General features: G+C 40.7%; 1 protein-coding gene across 4 annotated transcripts in view; it reads left to right on the top strand.

Annotated features, from left to right (window-relative positions):
• The window catches only part of LOC144679132 (leukocyte elastase inhibitor-like), a 51,131-nt gene extending 38,816 nt beyond the window's left edge, over positions 1-12,315 (top strand). For all 4 annotated transcript variants that reach the window (XM_078539482.1, XM_078539484.1, XM_078539483.1 and 1 more), the window contains 3 exons: positions 756-898; positions 5,894-6,058; positions 10,824-12,315. In XM_078539482.1, coding sequence (XP_078395608.1) covers positions 756-898; positions 5,894-6,058; positions 10,824-11,228 — 713 coding nt within the window. In that variant the 3' untranslated portion in view covers positions 11,229-12,315. The remainder of the gene's footprint in view (positions 1-755; positions 899-5,893; positions 6,059-10,823) is intronic.
• The last annotated feature ends 1,465 nt before the right edge of the window (positions 12,316-13,780 follow it).

Here is a 13,780-nt window from a genome sequence, read left to right as displayed (position 1 = left end):
TCTTAGAATGTGGGAGACCAGCCAGTAGTGTATTCAATCATCTGTAAACTGGAAGTCATCCAAAACTGGCACCAAGTATTGTTCTCCTATCGCTCATGTATGTTACTGGTCTGGGAGCCAATGTCTGATTTTTAAAATTCTCATCCTTGTTTTCAAATCTCTCCATGACCTCATCCTTCCATATCTTGCTAACCCTCCAGCTTCGCAATCCTCTGCACTCCTTTGGTTCTGGCTATTTGAACATCCCCAATCTTAATCACTCCACCATTGGTTGTCATGCTTCAGTTGCCTAGTATCTAACCTCCAGAATACCCTTTCCACCTCCCTTTAAGAGACTCCTTCAAATCTACCACTTTGGTAACCTTTTGGTCATCTGACCTAATATCTATATGTGGCTCGGTGTCATACTGTTTTCTAACGCTCCTGTGAAGCGCTTTGGGATATTTTACTATGTTAAAGATGCAGTATAAAAAACCATTGGTTGTAGGTACCTTCAGGATGTCTAATGCTTCCCAAATGGTCTCATTTACAATGTAGTTCCAGTCACAATTGTGAGGCATCAATCTATAAATGTTAAGTAACTTGTTTCAGGAACAAAAATCTCCTCTTGAGTCATGAAGCACCACGCAGTTGTCACATGACGTAAATACTTTAGTTCACAGCTTTGTGACCTTTGCCATTCATTTCACTATGTTTTCTTTTTTTAATTGATCTTTGACCTGATAATGTAAGTTTTTTTTTAAATTATCCTACAGGCAAGATCAAGAACTTGCTAGCCAAAGATACTGTTTGCAGCGACACCAGGCTTGTCCTTGTGAATGCCATTTATTTTAAAGGAAACTGGGAGAAGAAATTCCAAGAAGGAAATACCCATGAAGGACCATTCCAAATAAATCAGGTAACGAGAGAGAAACTGGGTGATGATATATCTACTGCTTGATGAACAAAAATTCAAATGGGAAATCTAGCAGAATATTGCTGAGTGCCCCCAATAAATTCCTGTCCTTCATGGTATAAATTTACATATTTGTATTTAACTTCCTTAGCTTGGCTGATACATGGAATAGAAACCAATGCATTCTTATAAGATTATAAGAAATAGGAGCAGGGATAGGCCATTCAGCCCCTCAAGCATGCTCTGCCATTCAATAAGATCATGTCTGATCTGATTGTGGCCTTAACTCCATTTTCCTACCTGTCCCCATAACCCTTGACTCCCTTGTCGATCAAAAATCTCTCTAACTCAGCCCTGAATATCTTCAGTGACTCAACCTTGACTGTTCCCTGGGGAAGAGAATTCCAAAGGCTAACAATCCTCAGAAGGAATTCCTCATCTCCATCTCAAATGGGAAATCCCTTATTTTTAAACTGTGCCCCCTAGTTCTAGATTCCCCCACAAGAGGAAATATTCTCTCAGCATCTACCCTGTTGAGCCCCCTGAATCTTCTATTTTCCAACAGACCATGAAGTGCCTGTTTACCTTAGTGAGAGAGAGGATTACAAATTCCAACTCCCTACCCCAAAAGATTCTGATCAAAATGGAGCATTTGAATGACCTGTAAAGATATACCGAGAGTTAATTGTGACAACATCAACTTGCAAGCTGAAATAGTAAAACGTCCCAATGAACATTAAAGGAGTGTTATTGAATAAAATTGGACACTTGGCCCTTTACAGCTTTTACTAACTCTGCTAGTTTCATAAATGCAACACAACTATTTCATGCTGTGATGCATGTAGTAGAAGGATCTGGTACCTAAAGGGTTAACATGGGACTGAGTACAGTACCGCCCACACAGTGATGTAAGAAAGTACATGAGCTACAGCTGGGGCCGGTCTAGAGACAAGAAGCTATGTGTAAGGACCTAGTATGGGATCCTCTCCAAACCTACTGTAAATATGTACATAGTTAGGCACTGTTAATAAAGACCTCCTTGTAACTTATACAAGGCTACTCCATGGTGTCCAAGCAGTATTCTTCATGCAGAGCGACAACAGAATATATCATGGTACCAGTGGTAGAATCGATCATGATGGCATTGTGGTTGACCTCAGTAATTTTTTTAAAAATTACTATCAAATGAGAAAGTGGCCTTCGCAAGATTTGTTTCTTGATTTCACGGACAAGCAAAAATTTAGGGCTAGGTTTTCTGAGCCGTCAGGTTAGCTGCCAGCAGTGTAACAGAACCCTTCTTTTAATCCACCGGGGCTTTACTGGCAGGGTTAGGGAGGTTAAGAAGATGTAACTCTTGTAGAGTTAAAACAATTAACTAAATTAACAATAACAAGGGAGAAATCAAGCACAGCCCCTAAGTCAGGTCAGCTGTAAAATCAAGGAAAAACTTTAAAGGAACCTTACAAACATCAAACCAAGATGTGATTAAAGGGGTCAACAAAACACCCCAGTCCCCGCGGTGCCCACCGAGCACGGAAGGGTTAAGAAGATGTAGTTGCACAGCCTGGGCATGGGTGTTAATCAATTGTACTTCACTATTGTAAATAAACTCCCAAGAATGTCTCCCTGACTATGGCTCCATGTTATGATGAGCAATATCAGAGCCCTCGCCCAGTATGAGATGGCTATGGAACTAGCCAAGGAGGAGCAGGACTGTGCATGATTTCGCTGTCCGCCCGCCTTCCTGAAGATTTAAATGGACCAGGATGATGTCGGGGGTTCCTCCCGTGAGCGGACCCCGCCCCCAAATCGCCGAGGAGAAAATCCTAGCCACTGTTTCTTAACTTCTTCTGGCTAGGTGTAACATTTCACCCTCTCTCTCTATCTCTCTTTTGAATTCGGGCTATTCTGGTTTCTTTAAAAATGCAAATGTCCCTTTACACCTCACATTCTACAATTTCACCATGTTTACCTAGTTAGCATTTCAAACCTAGTTTGTCCTCTATAACAAAGCTTTCAGACCAGCTGCCTCTAATTCAATTAAGTCTCTCACACACCCTATCCACCTGAAGCTGCAACCCTAGCACATCCCTGCTTCTCCGGATATACTGTCCACCCCACCATGTTCCCCAGATTGCCTGTCGCCTGTTTCCATCCTTGGCGCAGCTTTTGCCACTGGCACCCCTCCGAGTGATGGTCCCCTAGAAGGCGAACGCAATGCCTACTGACCTCAACATTTACCTCGCCACGTTACACCACTTGTGTACAGTCATAAAACTGTTCTAAATTCTCGCTGGTGGGGAGCTTAATTTGGAGGGGGAGCTTTAATTCTGGTGAGATGGCCTTTTGATGAGCATGCATGACATGCTAATGCATGTAAAATAGCTTCCCAACATTGTTCGTTGGGAATCTCATCCCATCTTTAAGCCACCTTTATCATCCCGAGAACACAACTCTTACAGTTCATCCTGATGTCAGGAAACTGACTTTTGGCCTCGCACCAAATTGAGTTCCCCTGCCCACCATCCTCTCTGCTACCGGCAGGACTGGAATTCCACCCAATTAGTTTATTGTACCGATGATGAAGCCGCACTGAATCTGAACCAGGGAGTGAATTCGCCATTATGACAATGTCAACTCGGGTGCTGAAACCACCCAAAACGAAGAGAAAGCAAGAGTTGATAGAGAAATGAAAGACACAAATATCAAATCTCCAACAGTAGTTAAAATCTGAAAGAATGAGACTCCATACTTCTACAGGTTAATTTTCAGTGCCAGAGAGGTGGTTTGCTTATAATTCACAGTTTCAAAAGGTACTTGTATTGGAATGGACAAGCTTCTCGGACAGTAACTTCCAGGTTCCAGTTACCAGAAGCTGCCCTCCGATTTACACTTAAATAATTGTGCCGTTTGATCACTCACTTATTTCCACCATAAAATCTTGCCCAGTGGGTGCCTGCTGAAATTGGAAGGAAGTGACTAATGGTGTATCTCATGTTAATAGATCTGACTTGTGGCATCAATTATTCACCTATATATTGATTGATGACTCTGATATAGGGCTCTTATTGTGTTATCAGAGTTTGCTGATGACAGTGATTGGCTGTACACTAATTTAGTGTAAGTAGGAAGCATAAAATTGCCAAGAGACCTTGATATGTTTGCGTTGAAATCCATCTACCACAGTTTTGCCCACTTAACCTGTGTGAGGTCATCCACCTTGGACCAAAAAAAATGAAACTTAATACTTTTTAAATGGTGAGAAGCTAGGAACAGCAGTAGTATGAAGAGATTTAGAAGTCCATGTGGATTGAAATGTAATAGACAAGTACAAAAAAAATCTAAAAGCTTAATGGAATATTGGCTCTTATTTTCGCTTGCTAGATAGATAAAAGAGAGGGTGTTTTTGCTGCAACTATACAAAGTCCTGGTTATATCACACCTGGAGTGCTGTGTACAGTTCTGGGCACCACACCTTTTAGAAGGGATATATTGACTTTGGAAAGGAGTGCAGTGTAGATGGAGTAGAAAGCTGTCAGGGCTACAGAGGTTAGGTTATATGACCCAGGCTACATTTATTCCAGTCACTACACTTCAAAAATACTTCATTGGCTGTGAAATGTTTTGGGACATCCTGGGGTCATGAAAGGTGCTATGTGAATTTTTAAGGCTTATAGTCCTTTGAATATAGAATGCTGAGGAGTGATTTAGATTTGAAGATTTTTTTTTAGAATTTTGAAAACCATTGGTAGGATAGATTGAGGGAAGCATTTTCTGCTGGAGGTGTTCATGCAGGGCAAGGGGACATGACCTTAAAATCAGATTCGGGCTGTTCAGTAGAGCAATTCGGAGACACCTCCTCATTGCAAAGAGTGGTGGGTGTATGGAAGTCACTTCCACAAAAAGCAGTAGATGCTAGCTCAATTAATCATATTTAAAATGTGATTCAGGTTTTGGTTTCTAGTCAGGGGTACTAATGGACATGGAGTCGAGGTAGGTGGACAAGGTGAGGATACAGATCAGCCGTGATCCCATTGAATGAATGGTGGAACAGACTCGAGGGCTGAAGAGCTACTGATGTTCCTATGTTGATAATTTGGGATTTGCAACTCTTCGTTGCTGCATTGCAAAATTTAAAACCTGATCTTCGAGATTATCTGCCAACCTCTTGGGACTTGCATTTGAATGGTGTGTACCATTAGTTAGACTTGCACCCGCACACTTCATCTCAAACACAATTGTCCACAGTTTCTGATAAGGACACAGTGAGGGGAAAGGGGGTGTCTGGCACCTCAGTGAGCAGGCAACTAACAGTATTATCTCCTTAGCCAACGAGATTTAAGCATTAGAAAATAAAAGCCAGACGGTGAAGGGCGAATGACAGGTCAGATTCGGGAAGAAATGGTCATGTAGTTGTTCTTCACATGAGAATTCCCTGAAGAATAGCGCAGAATTTTTTCCTCTGTTTCCCAAGTTGCATAACCCCAAGCACACAACACTCCAATTGCATATTTATATGAAAGGGAATGTCTAGTTTGGCTGCACGATGCACAGGGAATTTAGTTAATTAAATTACTGTGTTTTACTTTGCCTGAATTTTGACAACTTTGTCTAATGTGGGCAATGTTCCCTCTAATTTCTCTTTAGTGGGCGTGGCTGGCTTGTTGTGCTGCATGGTCCCTTTAAGATTGGCACATGGCCATGCATCTTAAAGGGAACATTGCTTGAGCTTGGTCCATTTGCTCCCTGAGCTGCACGTTCCCTATTGCTGCGCACACTTTCAGCTTTAGAGAAAGCGTTGATCGTGGCGCATGCCATGAACCATGCACTAACTGACATTGAGGAGTGATAACATGTTAAAGCTGGCTGAGCAGATCATCATTGTCTTGGTTGTACAAAGTGGAAGGAGGCTTTATTTTGTAACCACCTCCTCTAGAAATGATTTTGTGTGTGTTTGTGCATTCTTCAGCTTTGCTAATATTTTCTGTTTACTTGTAGAATGAATCTAAACCAGTGCAAATGATGTACCAAAAGGCCAAGTTTAATATGGCTTACATTCATGAAATTAAGGCCAAGGTACTCGAGCTCCCCTATGTCCAGAGTGAGCTGAGTATGATTATCCTGTTGCCAGATTTGGAAGACAATGCCAATGGGCTGGAAAACGTAAGTTGGAAGCTTTTAACATGAAACTTTATCTCAAGTTATTCAGAGGGAACAAATCAGCTGAGGGAAAAAATGATCGGCTCATCTCACCCAAAAATAAATGCACCTGACTAACTCCAATCTCATGACTAAATGGGAGTAAAATTCAGATAAACAATCTATTGAAATGGTTTATGATTAAGGCTAAAATCTGATTTGACTAACTTTTTTTGTGTAAAAAGGTAAGTGGGCCAACATTCTGACTTCCCTTGACAGCATTTGACAGAATGTGGCATCAAGGAGCCCTAGCAAAACTGCAGTCGGTGGGAATCAGGGAGAAAACTCTGCACTGGTTGGAGTCGCACCTAGCACAAAGGAAGATGGTTGTGGTTGTTGGTCAATCATCTCAGTTCCAGGACATCATTGCATGAGTTCCTCAGGGTAGTGTCCTAGGCCCAACTGTCTTCAGCTGCTTCATCAATGACCTTCCTTCCATAATAATGTCAGAAGTGGGGATGTGCGCTGATGATTGCACCATTTGCGACTCCTCAGATACAGAAATAGTCCATGTCCAAATGCAGCAAGGCCTGGACAACATCCAGACTTGGGCTGACAAGTGGCAAGTAACATTCATGCCACACAAGTGCCAGGCGATGACCAGCTGCAACAAAATAATCTAACCATCACCCCTCGACATTCAATGGCATTACCATCGCTGAATCCCCCACTATCAACATCCTGGGGGTTACCATTGTCCAGAAACTGCACTATACTAGCCATATAAATACTGTGGCTACAAGAACAGGTCAGAGGCTAGGAATCCTGTGGTGAATAACTCACCACCTGACTCCCCAAAGCCTATCCACCATCCACAAGGCACAGGTAAGGAGTGTGATGGAATACTCTCCACTTGCCTGGATGAGTGTAGCTCCAACAACACTCGAAGCTTGACACCATCCAAGACAAAGCAGCCCATTTGGCACCCATCCACGCTCCCTTCACCACCAACGCACAGTGGCAGCAGTGTGTACCATCTGCAAGATGCAGTGCAGGAGCTCAGGCTCCTTAGACAGCACCTTCCAAATCCATGACCACTATCACCTAGTAGGACAAGGGCAGCAGATACTTGAGAACACCACCACCTGGAAGTCCACCTCCAAGCCACTCGCCATCCTAATTTGGAAATATATCGCTGTTCCTTCACTGTCATTGAGTCAAAATCTTGGAACCCCCTCCCTAACAGCACTGAGTGTACCTGCACCACAGGGACTGCAGCAGTTCAAGAAGGCAGCTCATCACCACCTTCTCAAGGGCAATAAATGCTGGCCTAGCCAGCAACGCCCACATCCCATGAACGAATATTTTTTTAAGAAAAGAAATTCTGCTTGACTCTAATTTGTAGATGTGATACACGTACATTCAAATCCACCCATCACTTGGGTAAATTGCTAGGTGGTTTTGCTTTTAAGGAAGTTTATCTCGTCATTGTCCAACAACTGCAAATTACATAATTGTTCTTGTTTGGCCTTTTTGCTAACCAACAATAAGTAAATCTCTACCCTTCTGTCAAAACATCTTTGAATCTGAATGTTTCCTCCATTTCTCCAGAAGAGCTTTTTTTGGGGGAGTGCAACATGAGTATAAGATGTCTCCTGCTGCTTGACATAAATCTGTATTACAATTGGAGACTCTGCTCCAATGTTTAAAAAGGTGCAGAAAATCCTCTGGGACAAATGTCCAGAGTCCATGTCAACATCTGAGGGCAACATTACACTGCCCTGCACCTTGGTGTGAAGATTGACACATTTTTCCAACTAAAATTTATTTGTGTTATTAGGCTAGCAACACAGTCAAACAACTAAAACCAAAGCTTTTTTTTATTAATCTATTGATGAATAGTTTTAGATAGGTGAATGAGCCATGATTAACCACTAATAACCTCCCTTGTTAAACGATGAATAGCACTTTTTTATTTTAACGGCCATTTCGGTGTGTGATCTGTTGCAATTGTGGTACTTGAGTTTGTGGTTCATCTTTGACAGTTGCATAAGGTGCCTTCAATTTGTTAGCTGCATGGGAGATATTAGCTGGTGGTTCCCAGGGATCTGAGATTCGATTTGGATGAAGGGATACTTGTATATGCAAGTTTGCAGATGACACTAGAGATGGCTTGGGGAGCTGTTTTTAGATGGGAGCTGAAAGTTACGGAGGGCCATAGACATAACTATGTGGGCAAAACTATGACCGTCCAATGTGAGGTTAGGATTGATCAGAGAATGACAGGTCTGATCATTTTCTTTTCATGAATAGACTAGTGGAACTCTGGAGAAACAATGGGATTTAGGTGCCTATGCAAACTAGGGTTGTCAACTCTGCTTGGAGGTAGTCCTGAAGGTTTGGTCATGTGATGTCTGACTGTTCCCACACTTACCTATTAAAAGGTTGGGGCCTTTTTAGTTGAGTAGCATTGCTCATGCACCTATAACCAGGGCCAAGAAGTCACCTGTAAGAGGGCGAATAGAGGGCATGGAAGAGGAAAAACCACAGGTAGAGGAGCAGGCAGGAGGGAAGCCAGAGTTAGAAAGAACTTTGATTCCACTAATAACTCTGACATTGCACAGACATCTAATAGTCACACTGGCAACAATCTGACTTTTCCCCCTCCTAATCAGCAGTAGCTCATAACTCAAATCTGTAGATAAGTAGTAGTAATATGTCTGGTGCTCTGCTATCCTGCCTGTAACTAATAGTAATTCTTTCAGATAAAAACAAAATACTGTGGATGCTGGAAATCTGAAACAAAAACAGAAGATGCTGGAAAAACTCTATAGGTCTAGCGGCATCTGTGGAGCAAGAAATGGTCAACGTTTTGAGCCCACTCTGAAGAAGGGTCATACGGACTCAAACTGTTAACTCTTTCTCTCGCCACAGATGCTGCTAGACCTGCTGAGTTTTTTTCCAGCATTTTCTGTTTTTGTTTCAGTAATTCTATAATATCTTTATGCTGCAACCAAAGCTAGAATCTCCCTGCACTGCCAGAACTAGGATGCATTATCTTTTAAATTTAGAGCTGGGCCATTAGGAGAGAGAACACTTTTTTCGATGCAAAGGATAATGGAATTTTGGAACTCTCCCAAAAAGGCCTAAACTGCTGAGTCAGTTGAAAATTTCAAGACTGCGAGGATAACATTTTGTTGGTAAACAAAGTTGGGGTACGGATTGAATTATCAAGGAGCATAAAATAGTAAAACAATTTTACAGACACAATGGAAAAGGGAGTGATAGAAATTGGATCATTTGAGGGATAGACAGGACACTACCACAGTGAACAAAAGAGAGCAGAAATATTAAATAATTATTTGCTTTGATATTTACCAGTGAGATAGAACAGATGGATATGACATTGAGTCATATGAGAAATGCGTTGAAAATACAAGATGTATTGAATAAACTAAACTCTAGGATAATGCCCTAGTCCAGATGGCTTGAATTTGCATATTGTAAAAGAATCTAGGGAATGATAACGGAAGCATTATTGCACATATTTAATAAGTCATTAGCTATCCGCCAATCATGGGTCACTAATATAATTCCTATATTTAAAAAGAAGGATGGAACATGTCCTTGAAGTCCTAGACCAGTCAGCTTAACTTGGTGGTAGGAAAGAAAAATAATGGAATCCCTACCAAAGGAGAGAATGGAAGTATGCCTAAATATAGAAATATATTAATGGTCTGCATGGATTTCAAAAGAGAAAATCTTACTTGATCAACCTTTATTGAATTTTTTTTCTTTGAGGTACCAGAGAGCGAATAGGCAGTGATAATGCTGCAGGTGTAATTTATCTGCATTTTTCAAGTGCCCCAACAATCTAATGAATAAGGTGAGAGAATGTGGAGTTGGAGACAAGTGGCAGAAGTGATAGCGGGCTTCAAGACAAAGCAGAGAGTGGGCGTACAGGGTTAGTTATTCAGAGTGGCAGAAGGTAGGGACTGGTGTCCCACAGGGATCAGTGCTTGGACCACTGCCGTTTAAAGTTCACATTAACGATTTGGACTTTGGAATCAAAAATACAATTTCTAAATTTGCAGACGACACCAAATTGGGTGGAATAGTCAATACTGAGGAGGACTGCAACAAATTACAAGATGGCGTTGTTTTCCCATTCTGCAAGTTTAAGATCAACACCGATTAAATGTGTGTCAGTAACAGGACGATCACATTACTTGGAAGGTGCAAGCCTAGGTAGGGTAGACAAACAAATGGATCTGGGGTACAAATACATCAATCACAGTTAGCAAGGTCATTTTAAAAAAAAACAAACCAAGTACTAGCCTTTATTTCTAGAGGTATGGATTTGAAAAGTAGAGAAGTTATGTTAAACCTATATCCACCCACGTTTGACCACACTCAACCAGCACTGCAAGCAGTAATCTTGCCATTTTATAAAAAGGACATGGAGGCACAGAAAGGGTGCAGAGAAGATTTACAAGCATGATACCAAAAATGCATGGGTATACATAACAGGAAAGGATTGACAGGCTGGGTTTCTTTGTGTTGGAGGGGGGTGGGGGGAATAGCTGAGGGGTGACCTGATAGAGGCCTTTAAAATTATGGAAGGTTATGGACTGACTTCAACAAAACAAATAAGGTCACCGATTGGCAGCAGAGACACAAATGGAGTAATACTGATTCCACATTTCTTGAAAGTGCTGTTTGTTTTAAATACTCTGCATAAAGGTTGATGTCCAGAACTTTTAACATTTGGATTCATTTGTATTTTTAGCTTCAAAATCAACTCACCTTTGATAATCTGATGGATTGGACCAACCCAGAAAATATGGGTAATGTGGAGGTGAAAGTTATGCTGCCCAAATTCAAGCTGGAGGAGAAATATGACCTTGAATCAACCCTCAAGCTTATGGGGATGGTAGATGCTTTTAATATTTCACATGCTAACTTCTCTGGGATGACTGAGCAAAGTAATCTGTTTTTGTCAAAAGTTGTTCATAAAGCTTTTGTAGAAGTTAATGAAGAAGGCACTGAGGCAGCTGCTGCCACAGCAGCTATCATGATGTTGCGAAGTGCAGTAATTACACAGGAGTTTATGGCTGATCACCCATTCTTGTTCTTCATTAGGCACAACCCAACGCGCAACATTTTGTTTTTTGGGAGGCTCTCCTCCCCTTAAAACAATGCTTGAGCTGCAGCTATTGCCACCCAACCCTGCTCAGACTAATTGTATAAGGTCTAAACAAGTGGTTTTCCAACTACGCTGAACAGATCCTTTGACAATCTAATGCATTTCTCAGAATCTACAGGGTATTTAACTAGAGTGGACATTTAATGGAAGTTGAAAGAGAGAGGATAGAATGAAATAAAATGCATATTAATTTTTAATCAAGTCATAAAATTACTGTTGTTTTATCTAATACTGTTCCAGTACTGAACAGGAAGATTAAAAGTCTTACTAGAGGGGCCATGTTGCAAATCGCATTGCCTCCTATCGTTTGGTATGGCAAAGAATCTGTGATAGGGAGGGTTCTAATACAGAAGTTTGAAAAACCATTTTGTCCAGACATTTAATTAAAAATAACCAAAGGCTGTCTTCATTTATGCAATGTAACAAGAGGACCAAAGTAATGTGACCTTGATTTTAATTTTAACTTTCCATCCTATCTGGCTCAATAATGCTTTATTCCAAAACTAAATACAGCATCTTAATTAATCAAGGCAGATGATACACACACACTTCAAACCCCATTACAGCATTTAACAGTTTCCTTTATGCTTTGAGTTGTTACTTCACTATTGTATCTGAGGCTTCCTTCCAATTTTGCTCAATTTGTGATTACTTTCCTAAATGTACCATTTTCCCCAATTTAGACCTGTATCCCCATTTCCTATTTGCTACTTTAAATAAAAATCATATTCTAGATTCACCTTTCCTGTTCTCTTAACTGTTTTGTACACTTCTAAGATCACTTTGGATTGTTTCTGTCCAGACTTGAAGCACTTTGATTTTTAAAGATTTTAATGTTATGAATTATTTTTGAAGTACAGTGATTGTATGTAGGGGAATGTGGTTTTACTGCAAAGACTGTTCAAATTTCTGGAGAACAATTTGTGTTTATTAATACCAAAAAAAGTACAATGTTTTGCTGTGTACACTGCCTTTGTTTGGCCTTAACCTATATGTTGAAGGCTGCAATTTTAAAAAAAATGTATAATTGATGATCTATTGTAGCCGATGGCAAAATAAAATGCTTTGCATTTGCCTCATGTTTTCTTCATTTTGCTCATGACTGAGATCAGAGGGAGGAAACAATTAGACACCTTTTTAAGATGTTTCACTGTTGTCAATGTTGCCCTTAAAAGGGCAACATTTTGTTACAATGGTCAAGTTTATGATGTTTTCGGACAATATATTTTGGTTTGTGTCCTAGTTGGGGACTGAATCTTTAAATTTTGGGTAAATTAAGGTGATCATGTGACCTGTAGCACCTGCCTGACGATAAGCCTGGGGGGTTGAATTGTTCCAAGATCAAGGGCTCGGATTGTGTTTTTGAAAGGGAGGTGCCAAATGTTAACTCCTGGTGACAATGACTGTTTCTAAGCCCACATTGAGGAGCCCCTAATGCCTCCCAAAATGCAGAAGGAAGAAAGGGGTTATCAATAAGTTGTAAATATTTGTGCTGGAACCTGTCCCATAGTTTCTCAGATGAACGCAATGGTGATATCTGATTAACATTCTACTTGGTTGCAAGGCTGTCATGTTTCCTGTTGCCATGGAATGGAGGGTAGATAAGCCATTTTGATATCATGTTACAGGCTTCCCTATAAACCCAGGGATATCATAGACAGGGGGAAGATGCAGTTTGGTTCTGTGTAGTCTGCAGCCAACTTGGAATTGGGGAGCAAAAAGAGATGGATGTTAGCCAGGCCTGCACCTTAAGCTGAGAAAATGCTGAATCAATTATTCACCATGTGGAATGCAGGTGGGAGCTTGTACTCTTTTTGTTTGTTTGTTTGTTTGAAAACCAAGGTCATGAGGAGTTGAATCAAGGCTGGAGGATTTGCCTAGCTGAAGCTAGAGGGAGAATCCCCAGAAAACTCTCACTGGAAGATAATGTCGGAAGGAAAAGAACAAGAACGGAAGCAAAGCTCTTAGGAGTGACTAAACATTTGAAACTGGTTTCAGGGAAAGCGGGTGTCTACGTGTGAGACCGAGTAAGGGAATAAAATTGAGGTTTTTGATCGTCAGTAAAAGTTAAAAGGGACAAATTCTGTTTGGTTGTTTCAAAGCAAATTGCTATGACTAGAAAGTGTTTAGTTAAGTGTTTTGTCTTTAGAAGTTGATACAGTAAAAGTTATTTTTCAAATGTGAAATCTTGACTGATCATCCTTTTCAACTAATAACTAGAAGTTCAAATTTCCCTTAATTTTGGAACAGTATCTATGGAGATCATAACAGTTTTGGGGAATTTGCTTTGTTCCCCATCAAGAATTATTGGCTTTTTACACTGGCTTTTCAAGCTGGTTGGTATCAACTTTTCATTGGTTTTCAGTAAACTTTCCACTCTTTCACTGTGGAGGAAGAGAATACAATACCAGTATCATCAAAGAAACCTTAAAGTGGAGGTGGAACTTGAGTGGATTTAATACAAATCTGGGGAAAATAATGGAATTTGAGCAAGTGTTGAGCTGATATTTTCCACCTTGGTGTTAAAGAAATGGATGACT

This window comes from Cetorhinus maximus, chromosome 3 (assembly GCF_964194155.1).
Source record: "Cetorhinus maximus chromosome 3, sCetMax3.hap1.1, whole genome shotgun sequence".
Classification (NCBI taxonomy): domain Eukaryota; kingdom Metazoa; phylum Chordata; class Chondrichthyes; order Lamniformes; family Cetorhinidae; genus Cetorhinus; species Cetorhinus maximus.
This window is presented reverse-complemented; position numbering and strand designations above follow the sequence as displayed.